The sequence below is a fragment of the Trachemys scripta genome, chromosome 16, assembly GCF_013100865.1.
Source record: "Trachemys scripta elegans isolate TJP31775 chromosome 16, CAS_Tse_1.0, whole genome shotgun sequence".
Classification (NCBI taxonomy): domain Eukaryota; kingdom Metazoa; phylum Chordata; order Testudines; family Emydidae; genus Trachemys; species Trachemys scripta.
Genome location: NC_048313.1, coordinates 28547436 through 28560513, shown reverse-complemented (window position 1 = coordinate 28560513; position 13078 = coordinate 28547436). Strand labels below are relative to the sequence as shown.

Below are 13078 nucleotides of genomic sequence, written 5' to 3'. Positions count from 1 at the left end.
CGAAGAGAAACTTTCCGAAGGGTGTGAGGATAATGTGAGACGTCAGACTGCAGAGCAGTATTGTCACGAAAGCGTAGCTTGCAAAGCCCTTTATGGCCTAAGCCGTGAGCTTCTTAACTTCAGGAGATGTCAAAGCTGTGGAGGGGTGGCAGCCAAATCTCTCTGCTGTCTTTGGGGCTGAGAAACTGGCATGTCTCATTGGCTTGACGGTTTCAAAATAGGCTGTTTGCAGAGTCTGAGCACAGCCCCGCTGAGTGGGGGCAGCGGGAGCGCTGACGAGCTGTTGGACCGTCCATCTTCTCTGAGGCTATCATCCAGATACGGGCAGCCCCACCCGCTGCATGGCCTGCCTTACGCTGCAGCTTGTCCTGTGGGGGGGATCTTTCTCCAAACAGGAAGGGCCGTGCTGCTCTGGGAAACCTGTCTGCCAAATCAATTGGATAAGCTTTCCAGTGCACTGGGGGGAAGGGAAGGATCAGTCCTCCATCAGACTGAAATTCCTTGCTCTTAGGGGCTTGTGTGGGATCGTCCCCCACTACTCTCTATTCTGGGAAGGGGACTTGAGGGTATATGCCGCAGTTTGTTCCTCAGGGAAGGCTTCCCTGCGTTAGTGAGCTACTCTAGCCTATTATGTAATCTCTGGCTAACGCATCCCCAATTACACAGCTTCTGTATGTGAAAAGCTGCTGTTTCTGATTTGTGTTGAGAAACGATGTATTCCCCTTAATCCAAACTCCCCCTGCTGTGTGGCATCACTCTGCCTGGCAAAGGCGGCCCTGATCCAGTCTCCTGGGAAGTATTTACATGTTACATGGCACGCTTCCCTTGGGTGTGGAAGTGGAAACTGCCCGCCTGCCTATACACGCTTCTAGCTTGATGTCTGTGCATGGGGGCATAGGCCTGGCATTGGCTCAGGCTTAGACATGCCTGAGCGCCTCTTAGGTTTGGGTACCAGGCTTTGGCAAAAGAAGGCAGATCCTGCTCGGAGCTGAAACTCATCCCTTTGAATGGACAGCTTGGCAACCCTAGTTCCTGTGCCTGTATTAACTTGATTTAAAACCAGAGTTGAGCTTAATGTAAATGAAATTAAGAGCACACAGGAGGTAACATGACCCAGGACCCCATTGTGCCAGGCGCTGTACAAACAACAAAAAAGAAGCCCCATCCCCAAAGAGCTTCCGATCTAAGTATCGGACAAGGAACAGCAGATGGAACTGGACAGCCAGATGCGGGCTTGTAATGAAACCATTCTGGCCATAACTGGTGCAGCCTTGAGTGCAGACAATGCTTAAGAAGATCCCTTGGCCTTGGGTCATAATCAGGAAATCTCTCATGAGCTTTAAAGAGCAAAGTCCGCTCTTCGTAACAGAGTCTGGCTCCCTTCCCATTGGGGCTGCACCTGTTGGAGACTCTGGTCGGTGCTTTGGTCTCACTTCTTGCCAAATGGTCTCCCATCTCTTGTTGGTGGTCTACAGAATCTAACCTTCTGGGGTCCCCTGTGATCCCTATCCCTCGAAGAAAAGGGTTGGCAGGAGGAAGGGAAGGAGTTTGCAGCTCAGTTTCATGTTTGAGGTGTTTGCCGGGGACTCAGGAGATCAGAATTTGGTTCTGGGCCATGCCACAGAGACTGTTTGATCTTGGACAGGTCCCTTAAGATTGCCGTGCCTCAGTGTCCCTGTAAAAGGGCATAATAATCCTTCCTTTGTCTTGTCTGCCGATTCTCACCGCGCTCCCCTTCCCTTTCAGACCTGGAGTGGAAGATCATCTATGTGGGCTCTGCGGAGAGCGAGGAGTATGACCAGGTGCTCGACTCTGTTCTGGTGGGGCCCGTCCCAGCTGGGAGACACATGTTTGTGTTTGAGGTAAGAGGCAGCTGCGGGAGACGTGGGTGGGGCTAGAGGGCCTGGTCTGGGGCTAGGAAGCGACTGGATGGGTGAAATGCAACCAAAGCAGCTGGGGACCCTTAATCTGCATTAGTATTTTTGGGTGGGGAGGCAGGGGAAATGGGCAACGCCTTGTTATGGTGGTGAAGATCCTTCCGAGTGTGATGTCTGCAGAGAGGAATGTTAACCTGTGGGAATCAGGAAGCGATTTTTTTCCCCCAGTGTGGTTCAGGGTTATTTTTTGTCCTTCGTCTTAAGCATCAGGGATTGACCACCGCTGGAGACAGACTGTGGACAGGGTGTGCTGGGACCCTGATGGAGCACAGATTTCTCAGATGCTTGGCTGGTGGGTCTTGCTCCCATGCTCAGGCTCACACTGATCTTCAGGTTTGAGGTCGAGAAGAAATCTCTCTTCCCCGCCCAGCAGATTGGCAGGGACCTTGATGGTTATTTGCCTTCCTCTTCAGTGCGGAGCAGGGGTCCCTGCTCGTCTCGTCTGGTTAGATCTCACTAAATCAATTCCCAGTCATTGCAGGGGCCTTGCGATCGCCAGCACCTCAGTCCCTCCTGTTTTCTTCCATAGAATCATAGAATATCAGGGTTGGAAGGGACCTCAGGAGGTCATCGAGTCCAACCCCCTGCTCAGAGCAGGACCAATTCCCAACTAAATCCTCCCGGCCAGGGCTTTGTCAAGCCTGACCTTAAAAACCTCTAAGGAAGGAGATTCCACCACCTCCCTAGGTGTAACCCATTCCAGTGCTTCACCACCCTCCTAGGAAAAACTTTTTCACTAATATCCAACGTAAACCTCCCCCTCTGCAATTTGAGACCATTACTCCTTGTTCTGTCATCTGGTACCACTGAGAACAGTCTAAATCCATCTTCTTTGGAACCCCCTTTCAGGTAGTTGAAAGCAGCTAACAAATCCCCCCTCATTCTTCTCTTCTGCAGACTAAACAATCCCAGTTCCCTCAGCCTCTCCTCATAAGTCAGGTGCTCCAGCCCCCTAATCATTTTGGTTGCCCTCCGCTGGACTCTTTCCAATTTTTCCACATCCTCCTTGTAGTGTGGGGCCCAAAACTGGACACAGTACTCCAAATGAAGCTTCACCAATGTTGAATAGAGGGGAAGGATCACGTCCCTCCATCTGCTGGCAATGCCCCTACTTATACAGCCCAAAATGCCGTTAGCCTTCTTGGCAACAAGGGCACACTGTTGACTCATATCCAGCTTCTTGTCCACTGTAACCCCTAGGTCCTTTTCTGCAGAACTGCTGCCTAGCCATTCGTTCCCTAGTCTGTAACAGTGAATGAGATTCTTCCGTCCTAAGTGCAGGACTCTGCACTTGTCCTTGTTGAACCTCATCAGGTTTCTTTTGGCCCAATCCTCTGTATCCTGTCCCTACCCTCCAGTGTATCTACCACTCCTCCCAGTTTAGTGTCATCTGCAAACGTGCTGAAAGTGCAGTCCACACCATCCTCCAGATCATTAATGAAGATATTGAACAAAACCGGGCCCAGGACCGACCCCTGGGGCACTCCACTTGAAACCGGCTGCCAACTAGACATGGAGCCATTGATCGCTACCCGTTGAGCCCGACGATCTAGCCAGTTTTCTATCCCCCTTGTAGTCCATTCATCCAGCCCATACTTCTTTAACTTGCCAGCAAGAATACTGTGGGAGACTGTATCGAAAGCTTTGCTAAAGTCAAGGAATAACACATCCACTGCTTTCCCCTCATCCACAGAGCCAGTTAGCTCCTCATAGAAGGCAATTAGTTTAGTCAGGCACGACTTCCCCTTCATGAATCCTTGCTGACTGTTCCTGATCACTTTCCTCTCCTCTAAGTGCTTCAGAATTGATTCCTTGAGGACCTGCTCTATGATTTTTCCAGAGACTGAGGTGAGGCTGACTGGCCTGTAGTTCCCCGGATCCTCCTTCTTCCCTTTTTTTAAAGATGGGCACTACATTAGCCTTTTTCCAGTCGTCCGGGACCTCCCCCGATTGCCATGAGTTTTCAAAGATAATGGCCAATGGCTTTGCAATCACATCCGCCAACTCCTTTAGCACCCTCGGATGCAGCGCATCTGGCCCCATGGACTTGTGCTCATTCAGTTTTTCTAAATATCCCGAACCACTTCTTTCTCCACAGAGGGCTGGTCACCTCCTCCCCATACTGTGCTGCCCAGTGCAGCAGTCTGGGAGCTGACCTTGTTTGTGAAGACAGAGGCAAAAAAAGCATTGAGTACATTAGCTTTTTCCAAATCCTCTGTCACTAGGTTGCCTCCCTCATTCAGTAAGGGACCCACACTTTCCTTGACTTTCTTCTTGTTGCTAGCATACCTGAAGAAACCCTTCTTGTTACTCTTAACATCTCTTGCTAGCTGCAACTCCAAGTGTGATTTGGCCTTCCTGATTTCACTCCTGCATGCCTGAGCAATATTTTTATACTCCTCCCTGATCATTTGTCCAATCTGCCACTTCTTGTCAGCTTCTTTTTTGCGTTTAAGATCAGCAAGAATTTCACTGTTAAGCCAAGCTGGTCGCCTGCCATATTTACTGTTCTTTCTACACATTGGGATGTTTTTTTCCTGCAACCTCAATAAGGATTCTTTAAAATACAGCCAGCTCTCCTGGATTCCTTTCCCTCTCATGTTATTCTCCCAGGGGATCCTGCCCATCAGTTCCCTGAGGGAGTCAGTCTGCTTTTCTCAAGTCCAGGGTCTGTATTCTGCTGCTCTTCTTCCTTCCTTGTGTCAGGATCCTGAACTCGACCATCTCATGGTCACTGCCTCCCAGGTTCCCATCCACTTTTGCTTCCCCTACTAATTCTTCCTGGTGTGTGAGCAGCAGGTCAAGAAGAGCTCTGTCCCTAGTTGGTTCCTCCAGCACTTGCACCATGAAATTGTCCCCTACACTTTCCAAAAACTTTCCTGTGGCATTCAACCGTTGGGTCTCCCATCGTTTGGTTTGATCCGGGCAGTTGGGCTTGGTGATGGAGAGAGTGTCATACAGGGTGATCTGGTCGTCCCTTCTGGCCTTAAAAACTCACCGATGTGACTGGCTCTGGTCCCCCTCTGACATGCTCTCTGATCTCCCCCCCGGGGCGGGGATGTCGCTTCCTTTCCAGGCCGAAGCCCCCAACCCCAGCCTGATCCCTGAGAGCGACGCAGTGGGGGTAACTGTGGTGCTCATCACCTGTACCTACCTGGGCCAAGAGTTCATCCGCGTGGGCTACTACGTCAACAACGAGTACACAGACCCCGAGCTGCGGGAGAATCCACCCCTCAAGCCGGACTTCTCCCAGGTATAAGCAGCTGGCAGAGGGGGGCTCTTGACTCACACCTTGCCCTGTCCATGGGGTCTTTGTAAGGGGCCCTTCGGGCCTTCTGGACAAGGAGGCTCTTGCCACTGTAGAGTCCTGGTCCGACCCAGCTCCTCACTGGGTGGGGTGGGGGGGGGCTAGGATCAGGGAGCTCTCTGACGCTCTGAGCCCTAGTGCGGCATTACAAGCTCTTGGTCCATGCCTGGCTAGGGAAAGGGTGAGGCTCGAGGTCCTTGGCTAGGGGACTGGGAGTCAGGGCACCTGGGGTCCCTTCCTGGCTCTGCCACTGATTGACTTGTATGCCCTTGCCCAAGTCACTTCCCTGCTACGCTGTGCCTCAGTTTTTCCCTCTGTACAGCAAGGCTGCTGGTACTTTAGACCAGTGGCTCTCAAACTTTTTTTACAGGTGACCCCTTTCACATAGCAAGCCTCTGAGTGTGACCCCTCTTATAAATTAAAAACACTTTTTTTTATATATTTAACACCATTATAAATGCTGGAGGCAAAGCGGGGTTTGGGATGGAGGCTAACAGTTTGTGACCCCCATGTAATAACCTCGCGAACCCCTGAGGGGTCCTGACCCCCAGTTTGAGAACCCCTGCTTTAAACGTTTACTAAGCTAAGGAAGAAAAGCCTTGACTCCTGGTTATATCCCAGCGCTGTCCAACCCTCCCATCTCAACTGGCTCAGGCCAGGGTACGCTCTCTGGGGGAAGGCCCTACTTCTTATCCCTTAACATGGGGGGCTGGTAGGTGTCTCTAGGCCCCAGATGGCTGTATAACAAGCCCTGCAGCTGTCTGATTCCTCCTCCCTCTGCTTAGCTGCAGAGGAACATTCTGGCCTCCAACCCCCGCGTCACCCGCTTCCACATCAACTGGGACGGCCCCAGCGACCAGATGGAGGACATCGAGAACGTGGACCCGGAGCCTGAGGGCATGCTGTCTGCCAGCTGCACCTCCGCCAAGGGGCCGGGCACTGCCCTCGGCATCCTACCTGAGAACTCCATGGACTGCATGTGATCCGGGGCACGGCCAGACCTGGACACGGGAGCGCAAGGATACAGCCACTGCGTGGGGAAAGGGATCTGACTGGCTTCACGAGGGCTGCATCCAAGTACTACGGGGAAGTGGTATCAGCGGGGAAACCTGGACATGTTCTAGTGGGGTAGCTAAAGGGTTAATGCCTCTTCCTAACCAATGGGGTGTCTGACTGTGGCCCTTCCCCTTAGCCTGCCTGAGGAGATTACGAGCACCTGCTTTGCAGTTGGGCTAGGGAGGAATGGGAGCTGTAGGTCTGCTGGGCTCCTCCCCCACTTTCTGTCTCTGCACCAATCACCGCTGGCTCTGTAGGAATCACTCTAGACAAGCACTTAGTGCCACTCCCCCTGCATCAGGTCCTCCGCTCAGGGAGCCCCTGGGACTTGGGTGGCTTGCCGGGAATGTGAGCCAGCTCCCTTGGGAACCATCCCCACTCCCGCGGTGACCCAGCTCTGCTCCTTCCAGGGCTGCTGCAGCCATGACATGCACCTGCCTGGTATCCTTGGCCGCAGTTGAGGCGGGCCCCCGTCAGACCCCCTCCTTAGCTGTCTCTAGCTGGGCAGGTGTATGCTCTCCCCTCCAGCCCCATGCTGCCCACTGTGGCTTTCCAGCACTGCTGCTGCTCTGTTGCCTGGGGGTTCCTCCTCCTGGGAGCGTCCCAGTAACTCTAGAGCAGCTCCCTCCAGCTGGAGGATTGAATCCTCCTCCCCCAGGGGGGCATCAGACAGCATATCATCCTAGCCATGGCACATCATGATCCTACCAGCTCCTCTGGGGCACAACTTGCTCCAGCATCTCTCCTGGCCTCTCCTGTATACAGCCCTTCCTGGGGTGGAGGGGCACCAACGTACAGAGCCCTTGTGATCCCATAGCTTGATCTCGGGGCGGAGGTGTGCACCCCCGCGTGGCAAAGAGCCGTCTGATCCGCATTAGGGTGCGTTAGAATCAGAGCCTCCTGATGGATCAACTTCCTTCCTTCACCCTCAAGAAGAGTCTGCGATAACGCCGCTCTGGCAACACCTACGGCTCTGGTGTGTTGCGCTAGGAAACCCGCTTCTGTTCCGCTAGACTGATCCCTCGCTCTTAGAAAACGTCTGCAGCTGGATCCGGAATGGAGCGTGCCCCTGCCTAGCGGCTGTGGGATGGAGATCCTAGTCGCTCTCTAGAGTAAATGGCCAGTTACAAACCCAGCTGGGATCTTGAGTCCTCCGCCAGCCTCCATGGGGGAAAAGAGAGATTATTTGGGGGACTCGTTAGTTCAGTTCTGTTCCGAAGTGCCCTGTTCTGACCTTGTCTGTTTCCCTCTCTGATGTGGTAGGAGTCTTCTTTGCATACATTTTTTTTCATTTTTTTTTTTTTTCATTTTAACTATTGAAAGTGTCTTAAGTCAACGTAGGAATAAAGCTCTTGGAACGATTTGCTGTCTCATGCACTGGAGCAAACGGCGTGGTGTCAGCGCAGGGCTTGGCAGCCCCGCCTCACCCGCTTCCTTCATAGTCGTGGTGCTGCTGGCTGGGGGCTATGCCAGCAGCGTTCTTCAGCAGCAGCATGGTACGGTCTGTCAACTGGTGAGTCGTGACCCTGAGGGTGGGGGGTCCTGAGACTGAAAAATCTTATTGCCGCCTAAAGCAAAGAGAATCTCACCCCCTGACAACCTATGTACCAGTCCTCTTCAAGGTAAGTATCCTGCCAGCCTCTCCAGGCACATGCGGGCTTAGCATTATCCTCACCAATGCTTTTTTTTTATTCTTTATAGTCAACATGAGAGAGGGAGGGAGTCGTGAAAATTTTTGACTTCAGGTAAGGGGTTGCCAACCTGCAGTTTGAGAAATGGGTGTGGTGGATGGGACACGAGTCCTGGGGTCTATTCCTAGTCCTGCCACTGACTCTGTGTAAACTTCGGCAAGCCCCTTACCCCTCTGTGCCTCAGTTTCCCCTCCCACTCTTTGTCTATTTAGACTGTGAGCTGTATGGGGCAGAGGCTGTCGCACACTCTGTCTGTGCAGCCTCTCAGTTGAGACTTCTAGGCTCCACAATAATGCAGCCTGCGGAGGCCTGGGTATGTGCCCTCTTGTATGCTTTATCCATCAGCTGCCAAGCGTGTTCTGCCTGTGTCTCCCAGGTTACATTTCAGTTCCTGCCTAGGTGGTAGAACTGGCGAAAAGCTCATCACAAGAGGGAAAGGTGAGCTGGCGAGCTGTGTCCACACTGGTGTTGCTGCCACCAGGGCAAACCTCAAGTCCAGGGGTGTAAAGTCGTTGCGCAAATCAGCTGATGGATATGGGGGTTGGATTCTCCCTTAAAGCTGTGCTTTGTGCATGGGAAGTGGAAAAATGCTACTAAATTATGCCACCACTGCATGTTAGCCCTGTTGGTCCCGGGATATTAGAGAGACAAGGTGGGTGTGGTAATATCTTTTATTAGATCAACTACTGTTGGTGAGAGAGGCAACCTTTGAGCCACACGGCATCTAGAGCTCTGTGGCTCGAAAGTTTGTCTCTCTAACAGAAGTTGGCCCACTACAAGATATTACTTCACCTACCTATCTTATCTCACTAAATGAAAATGGCAATGACCATCCCCAGCTCACACTGGGGTACATGACTGCCAGGTGCATGCTAGACAGGTGCACCGGCTTAATGAGATTTGAACTCTATCGTTAAACCAGGGCATACCCCTAATGGAAACACATGGCTTAATTTGCCAACGTTCTGGTGCCGGCTAAATCTGTCTGAGTGAGGCTTAAACTGGTTTAAGTGTGTCTACATTAGGGCTTTGCATCAGTTTAACTAGATCACTTTTAAATCTAGATGGTCTGTGTCTGAACATCTTAAAATCTTGTTCAGTGTTTGTACAGCACCTGGCACAATTGAGCAGTAAATAGCTGCGGCTTTCTAGTGCATGGTCAGACAACATCCCATCCTGGATATGTGATCCCAGCATAGACAAGACCTTAAACTGTGTCAGACCCTTTGGTGTTTTGTAAACACCTACTGAACATCAATGAAACCTCCAGCGAGGAAGCATTCCTCTTTTAAAGTCTCCTTCTCAAGAGGCTCCGTCACAAACTTTCCTCTGATCTTCAATCAAAACCAGGGGAAGCCCCAGCTGAGTGTTTCTGATTATTTCTAAGGCTTAAAAAAAAAACCAACAAGCAGTAAAACTTCCAACTTTTCAAGCCTGACTTCTCCATCAAAAAAAGAAACGCGCCTGATTTTATATGGATCTTTTCAAGGTCACCTTTGTATTAAAGCTCTGGCTGAGTCCAGTAAACGTGACTAAACTCTGTGCTAGAGGATTTTTAGAACTTTCTCTGATGCTTTGCTTTAGCCCCCGAAGCTGTACAAGAAACTGTTTTTGGGTGCCCGAGGGAGGATTTAGGGACAAGCATCCATTTTTTCCCATTTTTTTTCCCTTGCACATCTTTCCAATCACACCCCCCCAGGGATTTCCTGTTGCAATTAACAAGCTTGTTTTCCAGCAAGGGAGAGGACTGATACCACCATCTACGCAGCAACAGCCCACTAACTGAGTGTATTAAAAAGGTTAGTCGGCTTCCTCTGAAGCATCGGATATCACAGCAGGAGCTGAGATGGGCTTAATTATCTACTCTGCTATAGGAACTAACGAATCACTCTGGCTAATGACAAACAATTGCTGTGGACCGAAAGAAGGCCTTGATCTCATGTATGCATTCTTCTGCCCCGATGGGGTTCTAGGGAAGTGTGTGCGAGGACTGAGGAAGGATAGACTAGCAGTTAAGACACTGGACTGGGCTACCCCCTTGCCTGGCTAGTTCTGAGTGTGGCACAGTGCAATTCACCTTTCACTGTAAACTACAAAGGGGAAAGCAAGTATTAACAGGCCCTCTCTGCCGGAGGCATCATATTATACCCTTATACCCCTGCCCTCTTGTGCCCCTGGACTGTGGGGGGGGGGGAAATGTGAAACAGCAGATCCTCGCTTTGCCAGAGGACTCTGCCAAGGCCGGTGGAGACTTGAACACTGATGGCTCGTGAGACTGCAACTTGGGCTGTAGTTCTCCCAGCTGAGGTTGGCGGATGATTTAGGTGGGCGGGGAGCCCCTGCCTGCAAATCCTTAGCCACCAATCTCTGCTTGGCTCGCTTCACATGATTGTGAGGGATGTAGGCTGGCAGGGCACCCTGCCCTACCCACCGATCTCTGCCTGCTTCCCTCCTTGCACCAGTCGTTCACTTGAGCCAGGCCCCTGGAACGTCCACGGATGAAGAAAGGGCCTGAGTTGATGGCAGCATGGGGAACAAACTCCCTTCACTGTGCTTTGCATCAGGCCTTCAGTGAGCAGCCGCCAGGAGCTACCAAGCCCTGACAGAGGAGGAAAATTGCTGCCTTTTGTTGTGTTTGCGGTTTGTTTTGATCTTGTCTAATGGGAATCCCGCCGGTGGCGCCGAACCAGCCCTCCAGCACAGGAGGAGCGGCCTGAGCCCTTAATCAAATGCTTATTTACCAATCTGAGCCTAGTCCCCAACACTGCAATTTCCTTTGTCTGTGCTTTGGCAGGCAAGGAGCAGCCAGGAACTCCCAGCAAGGCAGGGAAAGTGCATTTCCCCTTCTTGGCGAGATGTCGGCTTCCATCTCTTCCTTCCCTGACTCCATTCGTGGGATCAGACCCGGGGTCCATACAGCCCATTTTCCTGTCTGACAGGCCAGCATCAAGCAGCTTAAGAGGACGGTGGACGTACCCTGCGTTGATGGCATAACCAAAGCATCCTCTGAAGTTGCAAGACTTAGAGGCTAGCTCATGACCCTGGGAGGATTTAGATCTCTTGTTTGCAGCTTACATCTTCTTTGTTCTCGCTCTGGATGGTCTCATTAGCCACGTAAATGTCTGATCTTTAAAGTAATAATAATCCCGCTAAGCTCTTGTGTTCAGTATCCAGTGGCAGTAAGTTCCCCAGATCACGTGGGGAGGAATGGAGTATTTCCTTTGATCAGTTCTGAACTTGTCACCTTTCAGTACTACAGGACGGGGTGTTTAATCTCACCCTTTGCTGTGCGAAAGGTGAACCCCACAGCACGGGTGAATGGGTTTACTGCCTCTTCTATTTCTGCTTTGTTTTTGCTTCCTGATCATCAGGCAGCCGGAAGGATCTCTTTCTCTTTACATGAGGAATGCGGGTTTTGTCTTAACTTATTTTTCCTGAATGGCTGTATGGGCAACTAGGGAACTGCCAAGAATGTCAGATCGCAGAAGCCATGCTAGGGCAACCAGACAGGTTAGAAGAGGAAGTGACTTTTTCCCCACTTGCTCAAAACTTTATAATGCCTCTTTGACTCTATGGCCGTATGGCCACTTGGGGGAAAAAAGAAGTCTCTGTTAGAATTGGACACACAGTTCCATTGAGGGCTGTGAAATCACCATGCTCACGCTGGAGGACTTATCTCAGCAGTAGCAAGCAGCCACCAGAGGGGGAAAGCTGGGGACTGTTCCCAACTCTGCCACTGATCTGCTGTGTGATCTTGGTCACGTCATTTCTGCGTTCGTGGTTCCGCACCCGCCCTCTACCCTTGCTATTTAGATGGGAAGCTTTTGGGGCCAGGGATTCTCTCTCACGAGGTGCATGCATGTGCAGCACCTAGCACAATCAGGTGCTGATCTCAGTTGAGGCCTCCAGCTGTTCCTGCTGGATCACTAATGATATTCCCAAGGAGAAAATCAAGCAGGAAAACTCCTGCATTTAGCGGGGTCTGGGTACCCCAACTTTTCAGACTTCCTTCCTCCATTGTAAAGAAAGAGCACCCCACTCTTTCTGGCAGGCAGCTCAGTGTTAGTGGGTCAGTCTAAAAACACTGAGCCGCTCTCGCCCTACAAAAATCAGACACTGCTGTGCAGGTGCTGTGAGCCTGATGCCAGATCACCTTGCAGTGTCAGGCTAGCTTATTTTAGGCATAATGGAAACTGACTTCTTCTTAGCCAGCAGTGTGGTGGTGCTCTGACCACACAGGAGACCTGGCTACCATTCTCAGCACTGCTGCTGGCTGTCTGGGTGACCTTGGGCAAGTCACTGCCCTTCTGTGTCTCAGTTTTCCCAGCTGTAAAATGGGGAAAACTTCCTTTGCAAAGTGCTTTGAGATTTATGGATGAAAGGTGCTATATAAGTGTTAGATGGTGGTATTTTATGTAGGTGATAGATAGATAGATGTCTGTCTATCACCTACATAAAATACCTACATAAAACTACCTTTGGAGTTTTACACTTATGTTCCTATCTTACACACAGATTAGATAAAAACCTTAATTGTCTTGCCACCAGGTTCTAACATAATGTGACTGTTTCTTGAAATTCAGAACTCTACAAACAGAGAGAGATGAAGCAGGCTGCTCCCCAAGGCAGCAAGGCATAACTCACCGCACCTCGTTCTAGGCTGGTTCATTCTAGACTGACTGCTTGCATGCTTCCCTTGGGAGCCTTAAACCCTGCAAGCAGGATCAGGAACCCCACCCTGTTAAAATGACAGCTTGTAATTCCAAAAAGTCCTCCATACACCAAGTCACAGTTTCAGGTCAACTGCGCCTGTATTCCCGCTTCATGGCCCACCAAGGGCTCCTACTTTAGGTTTTTGGCTCCCAGCTGTCACTTCTCTTTGGAGTACACCCACATCAATCTCCCTCCTGACCAGGGCCGGTGCTACCATTAAGGCAAATTAGGTGGTTGCCTAGGGCGCCAAGATTTGGGGGTGCCAAAAAGTGGTGCCCCCCATTTTTTTTTAACAGCGTTCCTGGGCTGGGCTGCCGGTGACGTGCTAAAACGTGTGGCTCGGACTCCTTCTCCCGCCTCCCAGACTTGCAGCG

The 13078-nt window shown here is 51.1% G+C and overlaps 1 protein-coding gene across 1 annotated transcript; it reads left to right on the top strand.

Moving 5' to 3' along the window:
- Positions 1 to 1746: 1746 nt before the first annotated feature.
- LOC117889112 (histone chaperone asf1b-B-like) lies at positions 1747 to 7661 on the top strand (the record flags this gene model as incomplete). Its single annotated transcript, XM_034792951.1, is given in 3 exon segments — positions 1747 to 1862; positions 5014 to 5190; positions 6030 to 7661. Coding segments are annotated over 3 exon segments (491 nt in total), but the record flags the coding sequence as incomplete, so codon positions are not given.
- Between the last annotated feature and the right edge of the window lie 5417 nt (positions 7662 to 13078).